General features: G+C 41.6%; 1 protein-coding gene across 7 annotated transcripts in view; it reads right to left on the bottom strand.

Moving 5' to 3' along the window:
* Positions 1 to 22,136, bottom strand: part of MPND (MPN domain containing) — a 134,450-nt gene that overhangs the window by 69,384 nt on the left and 42,930 nt on the right. For all 7 annotated transcript variants that reach the window (XM_073686364.1, XM_073686362.1, XM_073686365.1 and 4 more), the window contains 3 exons: positions 17,702 to 17,935; positions 17,503 to 17,614; positions 1,958 to 2,030 (listed from right to left, as the gene is read on the bottom strand). In XM_073686364.1, coding sequence (XP_073542465.1) covers positions 1,958 to 2,030; positions 17,503 to 17,614; positions 17,702 to 17,935 — 419 coding nt within the window. The remainder of the gene's footprint in view (positions 1 to 1,957; positions 2,031 to 17,502; positions 17,615 to 17,701; positions 17,936 to 22,136) is intronic.

Below are 22,136 nucleotides of genomic sequence, written 5' to 3'. Positions count from 1 at the left end.
GCAGCTAATGGCTCCACAGCTAGGGCAAATAGCAGCGGGGACAAAGGACATGCCTGTATCGTACCTCTAAACCAGTGGTTCTCAACTCCAGTCCCCAAGTCCCACCAACAGATCATGATTTCAGGATTTCCTTAGTATTGCACAGGTGATATAATTCTATCACCTGTGCAATACTATGGAAATCCTGAAAACATGATCTGTTGGTGGGTCTTGAGGACTGGAGTTGAGAACCACTGCTCTAAACAGAGGGAAGCTTTCCAACAGTTTGTTATTCACTTTAATTCTGGCTGTTGGAGAGGAGTACAGCAATTTTACCCATAAGGTAAACACTGGCCCGAACCCAAAGCTACTCAGCACCAACCACAGGTAGTTCCATTCCACACTGTCAAAGGCTTTATGTGCATCTAGAGATACCACCACTCTCTTACCCGCATTTTCAGCTGGAATTTGCATGTTTAAGTACATCCTCCTTAAATTGACAGCAGTGGATTTATTTGGCACAAAGCCAGATTGGTCCGAGTGGACTACCTTGTCTATTACCCGGATTAGTCTGTTCGCCAGAGCCTTGGCCAGTATTTTGATATCTGCAGTCAAAAGTGATATTGGTCTATATGACTCTGGCAGCTGTGGATCTTTTTCAGCTTTGGGAATGACCACAACAATGGCCTCCATCATAGATGTAGGTAACACTCCCCTCTCCAACGCTCCATCAAATACCCCTAACAATTTAGTTATTATTTCCTCCTTGAGGTTTTTGTATACTTCAGCTGGGATGCCGTCTGCTCCCGGTGCCCTGTCCCCCGCCATGGATGCCAAAGCCTCTCCCAATTCCTCCGCTGAAAGCGGTTTGTCTAGCTGTTCTAGGTCTTCGTTGCTTAACTTAGGTAGGTGAGCCTCCCCTAGGAAAGCATCAATCTCCCCTTCCACCTGCTGCGACTGTGAGGAGTATAACTTCCTGTAAAGTCCCCTAAAGACTTCCAAAATTTGCTCCCCTTGAGTAACTACACTGCCATTCTCTTGTTTTAATGCATATACATGTGCCGAGTCCCGCTGCGCAGAAGTCACGACAGCGACATTTAAATAGTTAAACAGCAGCGATCAGAGCTAGCTCTGGTCGCTGCTGTTGCAACACAGCTGGAACCTTCCTGGTATGGTGAGGTATGAGCTTGAGCCCGCTCCATTCACGGGGAGCAAACGTGACATACTATTATAGTCATATGTCATGAAGGGGTTAACTTAATTTCTGACCACCTAGACTGATTGACAGCACCTCTGTATCCCTCCTACTTTGGAAATCCCATACTGCTCCGTACAGGCTGCGGCTATCAGGGTGAGCGGAAACTGAATATACTTGGACTCATGAGCTTGTTTGCTCATAAAAAAAATTGCTCATAAAAAAACACGTTCATCTTAATATCAGGATTATACAGCCATTCTGACATGGATCTTCAAAACTAATTCACTAGCCATATCAGGTTTAATAAATCTATTCAATAATATATGCAGTTTGCATTGAGAAATCTGATGACAAATCCACTTTAAATGAGCAGTCCAAGCTTGTAAACCCTCCACTATCGTGAGAAATAAAACAATTGTGCAAAGATGAGTGGGACAGCGATGTAAGAGATGCAGTAAAAATTACCGTAAAAGTTCTATTGCAGTGATTACTGCCAAGGTTGGCAGAATAAGGTATTGGGTTTATGGTAGTAAATATTTTTCACTAGAGTAATATAGGTTTGGAAGTCACATTTATACACAATAAATGAAATAATCATTTCAAAGCTGCACTTTTTGATTACTTGTGTAATTTATATCATGCAGCAAAATTAGTTGAATAATCTGAAACAATTAAGCAAATTAGTAAAATTGATGAAATCAGGTGAGAGACAAACACTTTTGCTGTAGATAAAAAGATTTAGGAATAATTATATAGGCCGTGCACTATTTTGTACTGTACCTTGCTGAATCCCGACTGCCTAGCGTGGAAAATTTCACAGGTGTACGGCTTTCAACTTGACTGCATCTCAGATCTGTGACAACAATTCTCAGGTAAGAAAAGGAATGTGTACGTACACCAGTAAATACACTTCAAGGGAACACAAATTGTACAGTGGGGAAAAAAAGTATTTAGTCAGCCACCAATTGTGAAAGTTCTCCCACTTAAAAAGATGAGAGAGGCCTGTAATTGACATCATAGTAGACCTCCACTATGAGAGACAAAATGAGAAAACAAATCCTGAAAATCACATTGTCTGATTTGGAAAGAATTTTTTTTCAAATTTTGGTGGAAAATAAGTATTTGGCCAATTACAAAAGTTCATCTCAATACTTTGTTATATATCCTTTGCTGGCAATGACAGAGGTCAAACGTTTTCTGTAATTCTTCACAAGGTTGGCACACACTGTTGCTGGTATTTTGGCCCATTCCTCCATGCAGATCTCCTCTAGAGCAGTGATGTTTTGGGGCTATCGCTGGGCAACATGGACTTTCAACTCCTTACAAAGGTTTTATATAGGGTTCAGATCTGGAGGCTGGCTAGGCCACTCCAGGACCTTGAAATGCTTCTTACGAAGCCACTCCTTCATTGCCCTGGCGGTGTGCTTGGGATCATTGTCATGCTGAAAGACCCAGCCACGTTTCATCTTTAATGCCCTTGCTGATGGAAGGAGGTTTGCGCTCAAAATCTCACGATACATGGCCCCATTCATTCTTTCATGTACATGGATCAGTCGCCCTGGTCCCTTGGCAGAGAAACAGCCCCAAAGCATGATGTTGCCACCCCCATGCTTCACAGTAGGTATGGTGTTCTTTGGATGAAACTCAGCATTCTTTCTTCTCCAAACACGACAAGTTGTGTTTCTACCAAACAGTTCTACTTTGGTTTCATCTGACCATATGACATTCTCACAATACTCTTCTGGATCATTCAAATGTTCTCTAGCAAACTTCAGACGGGCCCAGACATGTAATGGCTTAAGCAGGGGGACACGTCTGGCACTGTAGGATCTGAGTCCCTGGAGGTGTAGTGTGTTACTGATGGTAGTCTGTGTAACGTTGGTCCCAGCTCTCTGTGAGTCATTCACTAGGTCCCCCTGTGTGGTTCTAGGATTTTTGTTCACCGTTCTTGAGATCATTTTGACCCCACATGGTGAGATCTTGTGTGGAGTGCCAGATCGAGGGAGATTATCAGTGGTCTTGTATGTCTTCCATTACATAATTATTGCTCCCACAGTTGATTTCTTTACACCAAGCTGCTTGCCTATTGCAGATTCAGTCTTCCCAGCCTGGTGCAGGGCTTCAATTTTGTTTCTGGTGTCCTTCGACAGCTCTTTGGTCTTCACCATAGTGGAGTTTGGGGTGTGACTGTTTGAGGTTGAGGACAGGTGTCTTTTATACTGATAACAAGTTCAAACAGGTGCCAGAACTATAGGTAATGAGTGGAGGACAGAGGAGCCTCTTAAAGAAGAAGTTACAGGTCTGTGAGAGCCAGAAATCTTGCTTGTTTGTAATTGACCAAATACTTATTTTCCACAAAAATGAGAAAAAAATTTCTTTCCAAATCAGACAATGTGATTTTTAGGATTTGTTTTCTAATTTTGTCTCTCATAGTTGAGGTCTACCTATGATGACAATTACAGACCTCTCATCTTTTTAAGTGGGAGAACTTGCAAAATTGGTGGCTGACTAAAAACTTTTTTGCCTCACTGTATATAGGAATGCTTGCAATTGGAAAGATATTTTTGGGAATGTACCAACATTATGGGGTTGCTCACACAAACGTACAACACAGCTATGCAATGTTTTATCGGATAGCACTCAGCCCAATGTTATACTATGGGGCAGAGCTGACCAGCACTTTGTTTTTTCATGCCAAATCCGCATGACAAATAATCGCAGCATGCTACGAGTGCATCCGATAATCGGATCACGCACACCCATACAAGTTTATGGGTCCGTGTGAAATATTAGACTGCACTCAGATGTCATTCGAGTGCAGTCCGATTACCACAGTCACAGAGAATGGAGAATATGGAAAAACTAAGATCTCAGTCTTCTCAGCACCTGTGATATGGTTCTCTCATGCGAGAGAATCGGATCACTCTAAGGTGAATTAAGTATAGTAATAAATCAAATTTAAAATGTAATCTTTAATAATAAGTACAAGTGCTCAGCGAACAAGACAAACAAGTAAAGTGGCCACAAGTGACCTACTAACTAAAGTACATCTTTCCAAAATGATCAGAGACGTTTCCCATCAACCCAAATACGTCTCTCAACAGTCCGGTAATGTCAGACTTGGCAAATAGTCATATATACTTACTGGGCATCTACAGTACCCAAACAATTTTCATCAATACCTCCTTATTCCGTTAGGTCAAGCCAGATTTGCTCTAATCCATATATATAAGTGAAGTAATGTCCATTAAGACTTAGGTATGTCCTATATTTCAAAAGTACATAGAAGGCGTCATGGGTCTGAGAGCATGTAACATTGGTAGTGAACTGCAAACAGGGTCATTCATATATGTATCCAATCAATATCTCAAGAAGTAGATATGCACAAAGATAAGTGCAAACAAAAGCTAGCAACTACACTAGGTTTTGTACATCTTGACCGCAATACTGACCCCATCTAGTACATCATGTAAATATGCAATAGGTCATATCATCTGAAGAGTTAGATATACACATGTGCATGGTATCAGTAATTCATACTGCAGCATTGGTGTTGAAATCCCTTGTCCCCTCCTGGCATATATTTTTTCCCCATCAGCCAGTTCTACTTATATTCATGGTATAGGGATACTTAACAACACCAAGTTCTGTTCCCACATCTAGCACTTTTTTAATATATACACACAGGCAGGGTTCTGAATATGGAAACAATGGATGAATCTCACCCGAGGTAGCTGAAGGCCATAAGTCAAACCGTCCTCTAGGTAAGTATCTCCTCTCATGTGAACCTCCCGACGCGTTTCGTCATATTGGACTCATCAGGGGATCCAGGTTCATTGGTGAGTGCAGTGGAGGCAGAGCCGTAGCCCAAGAACAATACCCTCCAGGAAAAGCTGCTATGGAAAGTACACTCGCTCACCCTTTCATACTGAGCGCCGAGCTCTCAACGCCCACGGCGTTCAACGTCACGTCTGGTCCGAACTCTCGCCCTTCCTGTTAGTGACGCGCATAGGTCCTTAGTCCCGGAGGGCAGATGTCATATCCGCCAAATATGTCGGCTACGTCACATCCGGCCCCAGACCCAGGAAGGTTGGAGTATCAGCGCTGCCCGTCCGTTACCAAGGATATGGAACGTGGCGCAGCCTCATGTCCAACATCACATATGGAAGGCCAAGTTTCTGGTTAGCGGTGGGCATAAATGTCAATGGTGATCAGCATCAGCTTACCCCAAAACAGCATGGGCATGTGCAGAGAGGAATCAGTCCTCCTATCCTTACACATAAGAAGAAGAGGCGGCATACCAGGGGATTAATAACCAAAGCATTAAGCAGAAAAGTACAGTAATATACAGTACAGACCAAAAGTTTGGACACATCTTCTCATTTAAAGATTTTTCTGTAATTTCATGACTTTGAAACTTGTACATTCACACTGAAGACATCAAAACTATGAATTAACACATGTGGAATTATATACTTAACAAAAAAGTGTGAAACAACTGAAAATATGTCTTATATTCTAGGTTCTTCAAAGGAGCCACCTTTTGCTTTGATGACTGCTTTGCACACTCTTGGCATTCTCTTGATGAGCTTCAAGAGGTAGTCACTGGAAATGATTTTCACTTCACAGGTGTGCCCTGTCAGGTTTAATAAGTGGGATTTCTTGCCTTATAAATGGGGTTGGGACCATCAGTTGTGCTGTGCAGAGGTCAGGTGGATACACAGCTGACAGTCCTACTCAATAGACTGTTAGAATTTGTATTATGGCAAGAAAAAAGCAGCTAAGTAAAGAAAAACGAGTAGCCAACATTACATTAGGAAATGAAGGTTAGTCAGTGTGAAAAATTGGGCAAACTTTGAAAGTGTCCCCAAGTGCAGTTGCAAAAACCATCAAGCCCTCCAAAGAAACTGGCTCATATGAGGACCGCCCAGGAAAGGAAGACCAAGAGTCACCTCTGCTTCTGAGAATAAGTTTCTCCGAGTCACCAGCCTCAGAAATCGCAGGTTAACAGCAGCTCAGATTAGAGACCAGGTCAATGCCTCACAGAGTTCTAGCAGCAGACACATCTCTACAACAACTGTTAAGAGGAGACTTTGTGCAGCAGGCCTTCATGGTAAAATAGCTGTTAGGAAACCACTGCTAAGCACAGGCAACAAGCAGAAGAGACAAGTTTGGGCTAAAGAATACAAGGAATGGACATTAGACCAGTGGAAATCTGTGCTTTGGTCTCATGAGTCCAAATTTGAGATCTTTGGTTCCAACCACCGTGTCTTTGTGCAATGCAGAAAAGGTGAATGAATGGACTCTACATGTCTGGTTCCCATCATGAAGCATGGAGGAGGAGGTGTGATGGTGTGGGGGTGCTCTGCTGGTTACACTGTTGGGGATTTATTAAAAATTTAAGGCATACTGAACCAGCATGGCTACCACAGCATCTTGCAGCGGCATGCTATTCCATCCGATTTGCATTAAGTTGGACCATCATTTATTTTTCAACAGGACAATGACCCTAAACACCTCCAGGCTGTGTAAGGGCTATTTGGCCAAGAAGGAGAGTGATGGGTTGCTGCGCCAGATGACCTCGCCTCCACAGTCACCAGACCTGAACCGAATCAAGATGGTTTGGGGTGAGCTGGATCGCAGAGTGAAGGCAAAAGGGCCAACAAGTGCTAAGCATCTCTGGGAACTCCTTCAGGATTGTTGGAAGACCATTTCCGGTAACTACCTCTTGAAGCTCATCAAGAGAATGCCAAGAGTGTGCAAAGCAGTCATCAAAGCAAAAGGTGGCTACTCTGAATAACCTAGAATATAAGACATATTTTCAGTTGTTTCACACTTTTTTGTTAAGTATATAATTCCACATGTGTTAATTCATAGTTTTGATGCCTTCAGTGTGAATGTACAATTTTCAAAGTCATGAAAATACAGAAAATTATTTAAATGAGAAGGTGTGTCCAAACTTTTGGTCTGTACTGTATATACAAAGAAACATAGGTTCAAAACGGACCATATCAATTGTGGGACTCCATTAGTCCATAATCTCAGTATATCATGCACGGACACAACAGACTCCCAATGTATAGAAGTTAGAATGGCTCCATAAAGCATAAGAAGCTATAGTACGATGAGGATAGATGGTGAGAAATGCAGACCCGAGATGGGGGGGGGTGGGGGGGAACAAACATACCAAAAGCCAGAAGAAGGAGACCCTATAATAAAAGGCACCTAGTTGACCCTAAACTGTCCTGTCCCCTACCTAACGTGGAGGTTGGCACCCTAAAAGAACCCTGCGTAAGTGGCGCCCCGACTCAACGGTGGCTATCCCTAACTCATTGTCCCCACATACATCTACTTGCTCAAAAAAGGGATGAAAGACAGCTGTTGATTCATGCCGTGTGGGGCCATGGTGTTTAATTCAAATATCCAAAGTGTTTCTTTCTGCAGCATAAGGGGGTCCCAATCCCCTCCTCTTAATGGTGGTGGAATTTTATCTATTCCCACAAACCGAATCTTCTTGGTATTTCCCTGATGCACTCTATTAACATGATTTGCTAAGGGTATTTCCCTCTTATGTATGATATCTCGGATATGTTCGCCCTTGCATAGTTCCCTCTTTGTTTTCCCCACATACTCAAGTTTGCATTCGCACATGGCCTTGTAAATAATCCCTTTTGATAGACAGTTGATTAAATGTCTGATTTCGTAAGTGGTTCCTGTAAACTCACACGCCTTACAGTTACTACAGCGATAACATCCTTTCACCCCCCTATCTAACCACGACTAGGCGGTCTCAGGCAGGAAATGATTCCGGACCAACCTGTCCTTCAGCGATCTACCCCTCCGGTATATGATCTGAGGAGTTGGGGTGATTTTGTTAAACTTGATTTGTTTATTAAGCAATTTTATAAACAATTATAGATTGTATTTGGTATCGGAAAACATCCAAAGATAGCATATCGACATAGATACACATCAAGAAGGACATATCCAAGTAAACATGTCAAATGTGTTACCACATACATATATATAGTTTCATTGTCTTAGGAATGTCACACCTTCTGAAGAGAAAAATATGAAAAAATAAGATATTTTCCTGATTAGGATACAGCCCAAACTCTTAACCACAACTTATCAAACTTATGTTGTCTTTTCCATGCTTAAAATATTTCACCACATAATATATAAGGATCTAGATGTCTGTCTCCATAAGTAACATTTGTCGCTTGTAACATATGATTCACTATTCATACACATATCTCCTGTATAATTACTTTCAAGCTCAAACCTTTCTCCTAAGTAGAGATTGCAAGACGTGAAGAATTCCAATAGTCCCATATGTTGGAGAATTTTAATGGACAGCCTCTATTTTGGTATATAATCTTTTCAAATGGAATTACGGAGTTAACCAGAGCAATCCAGGAACGCAATGTTGGCTGTGTGTTACCCATCCATCTCAAAGCCAATCATTTCCTGGCCAGAAACAAGGTCTCTCTCAAAAAAATCTTAATATAATGGTCCCAGGCATCATCCTCCAATACCCCAAAAGGCAAATCAGGGGATCACATGGAATTAGAATGGATATTGAAGAGGATAATAGGGAGAACAACCTAATAATGGAGCAGTCCCAAATTAAATGGACAAAGTCAGCATCTATAGTATGACAACGTAGACATTCTGAATTAGAGGAGCGTCCCATTTGATATAGTCTGTGGGGTGTGAGATATGACTGATGAATAATATAAAGCTGAATCATCTTATTATTAACAGATGGAGAGACAAATGACGGAGACTCCAAAATTTCATCCCATTCCTCCTCCCCCATATTCGGAATTAGAAGTCTCCATTTATTTTTTGCTGCAAAGGGATACGGTCTAAGCCTGTTGATAGCAAATATGTATACAAGCTAGATAAAAGACCTTGTGGGCCTTGAGATTTAAGTATTCCTATTAAGGGAAATGAGGAAATAGTTTGGTTTATTTCACAGTTTTGCAAGTGAAATCTGAGCCCATTCCTAAGTTGGAGAATTGAGATCTTGGAACCTTGAATTTATTTTGCACCTGTTCAAAAGACATCAGTATAGATCTTTCATAAATATCTCTCAACACACAGACCCCATTAGCTATCCAAAAGGGGGCAGATGGATGTTCCATTAATGTCTCAAAAAACGGATTCCTCCGTATAGGCATTTCAGCTATAACATGTGTAAAGTCGGTTCTTTTCTTTGCCTGTTTCCATACTGTTCTCGCTAGTCTATGTAAGGGTAGCAACTTAATGGGAGTCGATTTATTTAATTCTAGAAAACCCAATAAACAACCTGTGCCTAATACTTGTGCCAAGTGGTTCTCAGAATTCGGTAATTGGGAGTCAGGCATCCAACTACGGATCGCTTTAAGCTGACCTGCTAAATAGTATAGGTGGAAGTCAGGCAAAGCTACTCCTCCCATATCTTTAGGCCTTTGAAGGCTAGATAACCTCAGCTTTGGTCTGGAATTTCCCCAAATAAATGTAGACATCAGAGAATTAGGAGATGTAAAACATTTCTTAGGGACCGGTACTGCACTATGTTGTAATATGTAATTAAATTTAGGGAGTAAGATCATCTTAATTAAATTAATCCTTACTGACACTGATAGCGGTAATCTCCCCCACAAGGAAAATTTACACTTAGCGTATTCCAATAAAGGGAGAATATTACTCGATAGGTCCTATCATTCCTTACAATTATAATTCCCAGGTATTTGAAACATGACACTACATTTAGAGGAGATAATGTTTCCAAGTCAGTATTAGGAGAGGACGACAAAGATATAAGAGAAGATTTATCCCAATTTATAAAGAGGCCCAAGTATTCACTACATTTATCAATAGTGGAAATAACAGATGGGAGGGTATCTTTAACCTTGTCCATAAAAATCATCATGTCATCTGCATATAAACCAATTTTATCAGTTCTGTCTACAATTGTAATTCCACTGATATCCTCAGATGATCGTATTCTTATAGCCAGAGCTTCAATAGCCAAAGCGAATAAAGCCGGAGACAAAGGGCATCCCTGACGGGTTCCCCTTTCCAATGAAAAAGATGTGGATGATAAATTATTTATCGTCATTTTAGCTTTAGGGGCCTTGTACAATATTTGAATCCAGGTCCGAAATTTGGGGCCAAATCCAAATTTCTCTAGGCAGGCAAATAAAAATGGCCACTCTAGTGAATCAAAAGCCTTGGCCGCATCCAGTGATGCCAAGGCCCAATCATTTTCTGGTATCAGAGAACTATATTGAGTTATTGATTGTACCCTTCTAATATTAATGTACATATTTTTTCCTGGTATAAAGCCTGTTTGGTCCGGGTGGACAACTGAGAGTATCACCTTATTAAGTCTCAAAGCTAGAATTTTTGTGAGAATTTTGTAGTTCACATTTAACAGTGAAATAGGACGATATGATCTGCACTCCAAAGGATCCTTCCCCCTCCTTTATGAGAACAATAATATTGAAGTCATAAAAGGATTCAGGCAGAGAGCCACTTTGCATCGCCTCTGAGAAAGTCTCCAAAAGATGTTGCACCAAGCCCCCTTGATATTTAAGATAGAGTTCTAGAGGAAGGCCATCAGGGCCCGAAGCTTTACCCAAAGCCATATCTGCCAGGGCTGCATTTATTTCCTCTAAAGTGATATATGCATCTAAAAGGGATTGTTGTGTGTTACTCAATTTGGGAAAATCAAGATCTGCTAAATAGAAGAGACATTCTAGTTTATTATGGGCATTTTGGGATTTATATAAAGATTTATAAAAATTATGAAAGTCATTTTGAATTTCTTCCGCCGCAGTGACTATCTGGCCCCCTGGTGTCCGAATCCTGAGTATAGCACTAGTCATTATGTTTGCGGACCATAAAGGCCAACAATTTACTCGACAGGTTTCCCAATTCAAAATAGGATTGTCTGGTGAAAAATAGTTTACGTTTGGATTTAGTGTCAACATTTTGTGCATATAATGTATAGGAGTGTAACCAGTTTACTCTAGTCTCATCAGACGGGTCAGAAATATAAGACTGTTCAGCTTCTTTTAATCTAATTTCAAACTCGGCATCGGCCTGTGCAGTCGATTTCTTTATGTGAGAAATAGCAGAGGAGAGGCATCCTCTAAGGTATGCCTTCATTGTATCCCAAAAAATCTTAGTATTCCTTGGTAGTGGATGCACCTCCATGAAACAGTCTATTTGATCTGGTATTCTATCGTCAGGGCAAATCAACTTTAACCAAAAGCGATTTAGTTTCCAAGTAGGTCTGACTCGTACCTGGTCAAATTTAAGTGTTAGGGTATGTGCACACGATGCAGAAATGCTCAGGATTTTTTCCTGAGCGTTTCTGCATCTCTCTGGCAGGAAAAAACGCATGCGGATTGTACATGCGGTTTCCTGCCAGGGACATGCGGAAATGAAGCGGTCTTCACTTTCATTTCCGCATGCGGGTTGACAAGCGCTTCCCAAGCGATTTTAGCATCACTTGGAAAGTGCTTGTCAACTTTACACTAAATAAATCCATACAAACTGCATGGATTTATATAGTGTGTGAATGTCAAAAAATAAAAAATAAATCTATACTTTACCCTCTGATGGCCCCCGGTGTCCTGCTTCATCGGTCCCGGCTGCCGGCAGTGAAGACTTTAGGACCTTCCGACGTCAGCGTCACGTGACCTGTCACATGACTCTGACGTCAGTGAAGGTCCTTCATTCAACCGCGAAGTGCCCGGGAAGCCAGCAGGACGCAGCGCGGGCCGTCAGAAGGTGAGAATATATATATTTTTTATTTTATTCTTTTTTTTTTAATGGTACCTGTGTCTGGATGAGAGTCCTCTCATCCACACCCGGGTACCATCCGCACATTAGACCGCATGAAAAGCGCATCAACATATACAGTGATGCGGATTCCATGCGGTCTAATGCAAGTCAATGGCGGCAAAAGAGCAGCGTTTCCGCAAAATTAATTGACATGCTGCGGATTTTTGACCGCAGCGTTCACGCTGCGGAAAAATCCGCATCATGGGCACAGCACATGCGGATTTCCATTGGGGAACATTGCTGCCCTTCTACCATGCGTTTTTCATGCGTTTCCGCGGCGTTTACGCAACTGCAAAAACGCCGCGGAAACGCATGAAAAACGCATCGTGTGAACTCAGCCTTTGTATTACCGGGCTATGGTCCGAGATCCCTCTTACCCCATGTTCAATACTATGTACCCACATTGCAATATTACTAGAACTGAAAATATAGTCTAACCGTGATAACATAGACTTGGTTGAGGAGTGACATGTGTATTCTTTAGTTCCTGGGTGATGTAACTACATAAATCTATCCAACCAATGCTCTCCATATAAGTTGAGAACAAATTAGAATATGGTATTAGTGACGTTCTGGTGTTGTCACCAGTTCTTAATCTATCTAAATTCTCATCCATAATCAAGTTGAAATCCCCCATACACAGGATTTGAGCATCTGGATGGTTTAGTGCAAAGCTTACTGCCTTTTGAATAATAGTTAGATTAGCAGAAGGTGGGTTATATATACAGAGTATTACGTATTCTCTGGAATCATTGATGGCATTTATAAAGACGAATCTTCCCTCTAGATCTCTACGGGCCTCCCTAACCTCCCATCTAATGGCCTTATGGACTAGAAGCGAAACTCCTCTTGAATAGCTCGTATGATAAGAGTGTATCGACCATTGCACCCATGGTTTATTTAACCACCTGGCTGAATTTCTAGTGAGGTGTGTTTCGACTAAAGTATGCCACCAGCCCAGGAGCAAGTTGGCATACGTGGGAGAACAAGGGCTCCCCCATAGCTGTGCCCCTGAGCTGAAGGAAGTACTCATGGTCAAAGGCAAAAACATTTCTGGCAAGACAAAATTCCAATGCCCTCATGGGCAGTTAATTAGCCAGGCATTCACATGGGATAATGAACACCTGAAGATAGCCAGTGCGTCCCTGTCTCACCACACAGAGCTATTGCACGCCCCTGTACCAGATTGGACGGTCAAGCTGTCAATCACAGTACTGACAGCTCCAGCACGCCCCTGTACAAGATTGGGCGGCTGAGCCGTCAGCAACTGCGTACCAGACACAGTGAGGGGTGGAACCGTGACAGTATCCCCTCTTCTAACGGGGGCTACCGGACCCCCAGGCTTCCCAGGAAACTTTACATGGAGGCCCAGACTAACCGATCTGCCTTCACATCTCGAGCAGGGACCCATGATCTATCCTCTGATCCGTATCCCCTCCAGTGAATGAGGTACTGGAGGGAATTACTGACCCTACAAGAATCCACCACTCTCTGAACTTCATACTTCAAGCCATCGTCGACTGACACTGGAGGAGGCGGGGATGATGGAGACAATACCGAAGGGACAAATTCCTTTAATAGGGATTTATGGAAGACGTTAGGGATGCGAAGGGATGGAAGAAGCTTTAATCTGAATGCCACTGGATTGACCACCTCAAAGATCTCATAAGGACCAATAAACTTTGGACCCAACTTTGCCGATGGCACTTTAAGTTTAATGTTCCTGGATGACAACCAAACCTTATCCCCAATCTGAAAAACAGGACCCACCGAACGTCTTCTATCAGCCTTCAGTTTTTGGCGAGTCTGAGCAGTCCCAATATTCTTTGGAACCTCCTTCCAAACATGCCCAAAGCTTTGTACAGCGACATCCACCCCAGGACATTCAGAACTAATTCTAGAAAATTCACCAAAATTGGGATGAAAACCATAATTACAGAAAAACAGAGAGGTTCCAGTAGACTGATTAACTCGACTGGTAAAGGCAAACTCAGCGAGAGGTAAAAACGAAGACCAGTCCTCCTGCTGAGCCGCCACAAAACACCTTAAATTTTGTTCCAAAGATTGATTTGCCCTCTCAGTCTGACCGTTGGTCTCAGGGTGATAAGCAGATGAAAATGACAATTCATTCCCAAACTTATTACAAAAAGCTCTCCAGAATTTAGAGACAAACTGTACTCCCCTATCGGACACAATGTTAACTTAAGAGGGATACCATGTAACCTTACAATATGGGAAATAAACAACCTGGAGAGTGTCTCTGCATTAGGTAATCCTGACAAGGCAACAAAATGAGCTTGTTTGCCGAATCGGTCCACTACCACCCAGATAGCAGTTTTCCCATCAGCCAGAGGCAAATCTGTGATGAAATCCATGGACAAATGATTCCATGGTCTTCCTGGAATTGGCAACGGAGCCAATTCCCCGGCCAGCCGGCTATGACTGACTTTAGCGCGTGCGCAGACCTCACAAGCAGATACAAAATCTTTGATATCATTATGCATGGACGGCCACCGAAAAAGTCTGGCAATGGCTTTCCGTGTAGCAGTAACCCCAGTATGACCACTCAAAACGGAATCATGAAATTCCTGTAATCTTAGATACACAGGCACAAATAATTTAGACCCTGGAGTATCAGGAGGAGCCAATGACTGGGCATAACAGATCTCCTCCTCCAATTTTGAGGTTACCATAGGAGAAACTGGATCGAGACTACGAGACAATGCGTCAGCTTTCACATTCTTAGACCCCGGTCTGAATGTAATCGAAAAATTAAACCTTGAGAAAAACAAGGACCATCTGGCCTGTCTTGGAGGTAACCTTTTAGCTGACTCAATATAGGCTAGATTCTTGTGATCAGTGACCACAGTAACTGGATGAACCGGCTCCTTCCAAAAACTGCCTCCATTCCTCAAAGGCTAATTTTACAGCAAGTAACTCACGATTCCCAACATCATAATTTATTTCCGCGGGCGAAAATTTCTTAGACAAAAAAAGCACTTGGACGCAAGTTAGTCAGAGTTTTGGGCCCCTGCTACAAAACCGCCCCTACTCTGACCTCCGAAGCATCTACCTCTACAATGAATGGCTCTTGGAGATCAGGTTGGATCAGAATGGGGGCAGACATGAAACACTCTTAATTTTTCAAAAGCCCTGATAGCACCAGGCGACCATACCTTGAGATTAGCCCCCTTACGTGTCAGTTCAGTAAGAGGTTTAGCAATCTGAGAGAAACCCTTGATAAATTTCCTATAATAGTTGGCGAATCCCAGAAATCGTTGCATAGGCTGAACCCAGTAAATTATGGCCTGTACCTTCCCAGGGTCCATCTTAAACCCTTCTGCTGACAAGATGAACCCCAAGAATGAAATTTCCTTAACAGAAAAAACATATTTCTCTAATTTAGAAAACAAGTTCTCCCTTAACCTTTGTAACACAACCCGGACATGTTCCTGATGAGAATCCAAGTTTGGAGAGAAAATTGGAATATCATCCAGGTAAATCACAACATATCTTCCAATGCAATCAGAGAAAATATCATTCATAAAATTTTGAAACACAGCGGGTGCATTGGATAACCCAAATGGCATGACAAGGTTTTCAAACAGATCCTCCGACGTTAAAAACGCCGTTTTCCATTCATCATCCTCCCGGATGCATATCAAATTGTAAGCCCCTCTAAGATCAAGTTTAGAGAACACCCTGGCCCCTAGAAGCTGATTATATAGGTCGGGAATGAGTGGAAGTGGGTAAGTATTTTTAACCATGATTTTGTTTAGTTATCGGAAATCGAGGCAAGGAAGGAGACCCCTATCTTTCTTTTTTCCGAAGAAAAATTCGGTAACTACCGGAGAGTAGGAAGGACGGATATGACCCTTAAGTAAATTTTCATTAACATATTCTTTCATGGCGGCCCGTTCAGGCCCAGACAAATTGTAAAGGCGAGCTTTAGGCAATTTGGCACTAGGAATAAGATCAATAACACAATCATAAGAACGATGGGGAGGTAGTATCTCCGCCTCTTTCTCCGAGAACACATCTCCGAAGTCCTTCAGGTACCCCGGAAGGCCCTTCAGACTTAGCGGAGCAGATTTGTACAGTTTTTAGACATTTCTTGCAACAATTGGAGCTCCATTTAACAATCTCCCTCTGACACCAATCAATCACAGGATTGTGAATCTGCAACCCTGGAAGCCCCAGTACCATGAGATGGATTCAGAGTGGAGAGCTCCTACTTGAAGCGTGAAATCCACCGTTACCTTCTTGACCAAATTCCGGGATAATGGTGTCTTTTCAAGGGCGAAGATGTGCATGGGTCTTTCTAAACTAACTGTCCCTAACCCTAACTTCAGAACCAATCCCGAATCAATAAAGTTAGCAGCAGACCCACAGTCAATGAACGCCAATGTTGATAACACCTGGTTCTCGAAGGACAACACAGTATTTATCAGTACTTTAGTAGAGGAAGCAAAAGGTACCTGGGAGTCTGGCAGCAGAAGATCCAATAAACAGAACGCAAGGCACAGAGAACAAACCACACACACTAGCTGAATGTACGTCTGGCAGAGTTCTGGGACAAACAGCTCAGTTAAGTAGCCAGGCATTCACCTGGGATAATGAACACCTAAAGATAGCCAGTGCTTCCCAGTCTCAGATTGGACAGCTGAGCTGTCAATCACCACACTGAGCTACTGCACGCCCATGTACCAGATTAACAGCTCGACCATCCAATCACAGTACTGACAGCTCCAGCACACCCCTATACAAGATTGGACGGATGAGCAGTCAGCAACGGTATCCCAGACACAGTGAGTGGTGGAACCATGACAGGTGCCACTGAGAAATACAAATGATTCCGTAAAAATAAAAATAAAAAATACACAAGCCTCCATACAGCTACATTGACGAAAAAATAAAATTATGAAATGCAAGAATAAAAAATAAAAATATTTTGTCCTAAAAAGGGCCAAAATGGGCAAGTCTATAATCATGTAAAAAATAAAATTTGTTAATTTACAGTGTATTATATTTTGTTACATGTCTGTTTAGCAAAAAATCACACTACTCCTTGTAAAACGTTGTCACTTTGTGATATACTTTAATATGGGAAAATAGCATCACTTTCCAACAGTTTAGTGTCCTTTTCCTACTTGCACACACTGTAAGGCTACGTTCCCACGATGAGATTTTGAGGTTTTTGACATTGCGTATTTTCGAAAAAATTGAAGCAACCCATTTTACTTAATGGGTGCAGAAAAACTGCAACCTAAAAAAGCTCACCAAAAGCTCATAGTGGGAACAAAGCCTAAATGTTCATAAAATAAAATATATCTAGTGTGAACTAGTAAATACTAGACTAGCGGCCCTGTGACTGTCAATTTTTTTAATTTTATAGTAAGTTATCTACATTCTTAGTGCATTTAAAAAAAAAAAAAAAAATTTTTTAGACATTGTCCACAATTTCAGATTGCTTTATCTATTACCTTGTTCTTTTTTGCTGCCATTTGGTTCCATGTTACATATCTTTCCACATCTCGAGTCCACATCTCCCTCCACTTCAAGTAAATCATATTCCTCCCCTTCACTTAACGGACTCTGCAGGAAGCATATGTATTCAACATAGGAGAAGACGCTGAGGCACACAATATTCATTTGCAACACAGGAAATAATTACAATCTCACCCCTTCAATCGTCATTGAGCCATGAAGCTGATTCTGTCGCAACCATGCCGTCTTATACTGATCCAGCTTTTGCCCTTTGTATCGTACTGATGCCCATCCACAGCCAGATTTCTTTGCAGGGTTAACTAGGCGTTTGCAGTGTGTAGCCCATGCACTGGGAGAGTTAAAGGCTTGACCACTTTCTTGCCAAATTATTCTCCCATCCAGTAAAAGATCACCAATAAACTTCCTTCCCTGAGAAAGAAAGAAAAATGGGTGAATTTTGTGAAATCCAATCCAGCTTTCTTAAAGTGGTTGAATCAAAGTAAAAGAAAAAGCTGAGAAAGTGCCCATACACATAGGGTGGCTTTCAGTAGAACCTCACACATATTAGATGGTCACAGATCTTACCATAATGCTACAGTGGCATGTAAAAGTTTACGCACATCCGGTCAAAATTACTGTTATTGTGAACAGTTAAGCAAGTTGAAGATGAAATGATCTCTAAAAAATGCCTAAAGTTAAAAGATGACACATTTCCTTTGTATTTTAGGCAAAAAACAAAAATAGAGCCATTTTTAACATGTAAAAGATGAAAATATATATATATTTTGCCTAAAATACAGGGGAAATGTGTCATGTTTAACTTTAGCCCTTTTAGAGATGATTTCATGTTCAACCGTCACCTGACCAGAAGTCAGGAGAACACGGCGGTAGCGTGAATCTCCTCGTCGCAGCAGGAGCACCAGGATGCTGCAGGGATCGTGTGAGGGGTAAGTATGACAACTTTATTTCTTTTAAATAAAATTTATTAAAGGAGAGTGGGAGGATGAGCTGCACATGGGGAATTGTGAGTGGGGGAGGATGAGCTGCACATGGGGAATTGGGAGTGGGGGGGGTGAGCTGCACATGGGGAATTGGGAGTGGGAGGAGGATGAGCACGTGGTTGGTGGGAAGAGCATATGGTGAATTGGGGGTGGGGAGAGCAAATGGTGAATTCGGAGATGGGAGTGGGGAGAGCACATGATGAATTGGGAGTGGGGGAAGAGTAAATAATGATGAATAGAGGGTGGAGGTGGGGAGAGCACAGACATGACATTATGAATTGGGGCAGCGGGTGCATGTAAATATAATGAATCGGGGGAGCAGGAGGTACAGAGTAGGGGGTGTTGATGATGCAGGAGTGTGACTGGTAATAAATTGGGGGAAAGAGTACAGGTTCTAATTCATTTATATATTTATTAGGTGGGGAAAGTGGCTATTTACAGATATAAATAACAATCTCATCCAAGACTAGTAGAAGGCAAGCTTTGGGTGATAAAATTTTAGGGAAATCAAAGTGGCCATACGCAAATAAGAACCTCTTACAAAATTGAACAAACCCTATGATAGGACCATACTGCATGCATAAACCAACTTCTGCCGGACATCTGAAGCACAGATTGGGAGAAGCTCCTATGTGTCTGAGCCTGGCTAGAGTATAAAACACTCTATTTCAGAACTTTAGGAGGACCCTAGCACATACAACTGAAGAATAGTATGAACTCACTACCTCCTTACAGTCTTCATCATATAGGCATATCTGTTCCCCCCCTAACGCAGGCTTTATCAAACAGTTTAGCTTCCGATAACTGTAGGACAGCATAAGCAGAAGTGTTGACCTTATGTTGGTCTGTGGTACTCAAGAGTGTCTTCACCTTGGAGAAGTAGACAGTTATGGCATTTTGGAAGTATTAACATCTAGCATTACCAGACACTCAGTACCTAATGCCAAGCTTTTAATAGAAAAACAAGATGAGGAATTCAGATATAATATGCATCTTAAATTTGACATTTAGTTTTGGCTAGAACACTGCACCATGTCCTGTTCAAAACTAAAAGACGATTACATCAAAATAGCAACCTAGGGAAAAAATAGTCAACAGAACAGCCTACCATCTTTTGCGTCACACCCCATGCCCTGGCTACTATGTTCAGATGTAGGAGAGGTAGAGTATAGTATAGTAAGTTTAGACTTTCATAACACCCTGCTAATGATGTTGCTGCATATCTGTATCAATCCACCAGTGAACATACACTAGTTGTGAAGAGATTAAATAATAATATAGATTAGGGGCTGCCAGTAAACCCCTATCATTTGGACACCTGCAATGTAACCAAGACTAATCTAGACACCTGTTCCTGCCAATAGATGAAGTGAATCAGGTCCACCGAGAGCACAAAACACTATTTTAGGGATGATGACTGAAGAAGAGAGGAATAAATACAGGAATAATTTTTAATGAATTGATTCAACTCATAAGTATGACACTTTTTCTAGTATTGAATCTCTGGTGAAACAGATTATATTTTGAGTTTGTTTGATTGCCAGTTCCAATGGTTCAATGGCTATGACGAAAAGGAAGAGGGACGATGGGCACAATTCAAGTACTTTTACTTAAGGTGAACATTTTAGATACGTTTAAATTAGTTCTAATGCTGGCTCAGTCTAGGAGATTCATATAAAAGGAATAATTTGTGGATTTTCTGCGCTGTTAGGGAATAGCAATAAGATCCAGGATACACAGACTGTAATGAATGCAGTTTAATTATGGATGCGTTTTGAAAATCCACAAATTATTCCTGTATTCCATGATTTAAAAGGTGAAATTCCATTCACTGCACTGGCACTGGCTAGAAAGGAGGATGAGGAAGCATCCCCTGAAGACAATATCCCTGACCTAGAGGAATCTCAGGACAACTTTAGGACTGCCCAGTTCAGAGACTTAACAGTAAAAGGTACTCTGGAAAATGTAAATGGGGTCCCTAGGAGTCGTGTGCCAATAGACTGTTTCCGCAAGAAACCAGGCCTAATGATTTACCTACTCTGATTGTGGTTTCTTAATAATAAACACCTTCTCACACTCGTATTGTGTCGTTTTTCACTAGCACTTTGCTCCCCCTTTGGTGGGACTCTTATCTATTGTGTTTTGCATTTTACACTGCAATTGATTTATTGATTCACTATACTCTTGATTTACTCACCATACTGCAATTGATCGAGTGACTCACTACACTTTTTTGTGAAATATTTTTGAGGTGTAAATGTGCAGGGATAGCTAAATGATTGTGTATGCATGACTGTATGTGGTATCTCTGTGATGCATGATTATGTGTTTTATTTTTATCTCTGTACCTCACTGACACTTGTTAATATGTCACTTTTACTTATCTTCATATTTTGTCACCATTTTCAACTTACACTTGTTAATACATCACCTATACTCCCCTTCTATTTATTATCATTTTTTTAATGATATTGCTTCACTTACATCATCTATTTTTGTCACTCACATTTTTCATGCTTAGTTCTTTACAAACAATGTATTTTTATTAATATGCTATCACACCACTAGTTTTACAAATTGTTTCTTCTCCTCCGGCATTGGGGGTGCTAGGTTAAAGGGGTTGTCCACTACTTTTCGTAGGATAGGGCATCCGTAGGATAGGGCATCAATGTATGATCAGCCGGGATCCCGCACGGGGCACTCCCGCCGATCAGCTGTTATTCAACTGAATGGGAGGCGGATGTGCAGTACACCACGGCGGCCACTACCACTTGACGGCAGAGCCCCACAGAGGAGCACCGATAACAGCTAATTGGCGGGGGCGTCGCGTGCGAGACCCTGTCCGATCATACAGTACAGACCAAGAGTTTGGACACACCTTCTCATTTAAAGATTTTTCTGTATTTTCATGACTATGAAAATTGTACATTCACACTGAAGGCATCAAAACTATGAATTAACACATGTGGAATTATATACTTAATAAAAAAGTGTGAAACAACTGAAAATATGTCTTATATTCTAGGTTCTTCAAAGTAGCCACCTTTTGCTTTGATGACTGCTTTGCATACTCTTGGCATTCTCTTGATGTGCTTCAAGAGGTAGTCACCGGAAATGGTTTTCACTTCACAGGTGTGCCCTGTCAGGTATAATAAGTGGGATTTCTTGCGTTATAAATGGGGTTAGGACCATCAGTTGTGTTGTGCAGAAGTCTGGTGGATACACAGCTGATAGTCCTACTGAATAGACTCTTAAAATTTGTATTATGACAAGAAAAAAGCAGCTAAGTAAAGAAAAACGAGTGGCCATCATTACTTTAAGAAATAAAGGTCAATCAGTCCGAAAAATTGGGCAAACTTTGAAAGTGTCCCCAAGTGCAGTTGCAAAAACCATCAAGCGCTACAAAGAAACTGTCTCACATGTGGACCGCCCCAGGAAAGGAAGACCAAGAGTCACCTCTGCTTCTGAGGATAAGTTTATCCGAGTCACCAGCCTCAGAAATCGCAGGTTAACAGCAGCTCAGATTAGAGACCAGGTCAATGCCACACAGAGTTCTAGCAGCAGACACATCTCTACAACAACTGTTAAGAGGAGACTTTGTGCAGCAGGCCTTCATGGCAAAATAGCTG

The sequence above is a fragment of the Phyllobates terribilis genome, unplaced genomic scaffold, assembly GCF_046119375.1.
Source record: "Phyllobates terribilis strain yellow unplaced genomic scaffold, ASM4611937v1 Scaffold_1__5_contigs__length_1240528914, whole genome shotgun sequence".
Lineage (NCBI taxonomy): Eukaryota > Metazoa > Chordata > Amphibia > Anura > Dendrobatidae > Phyllobates > Phyllobates terribilis.
Note: the sequence above shows the minus strand (reverse complement) of the source record. Positions and strands in the feature narration are given on the sequence as shown.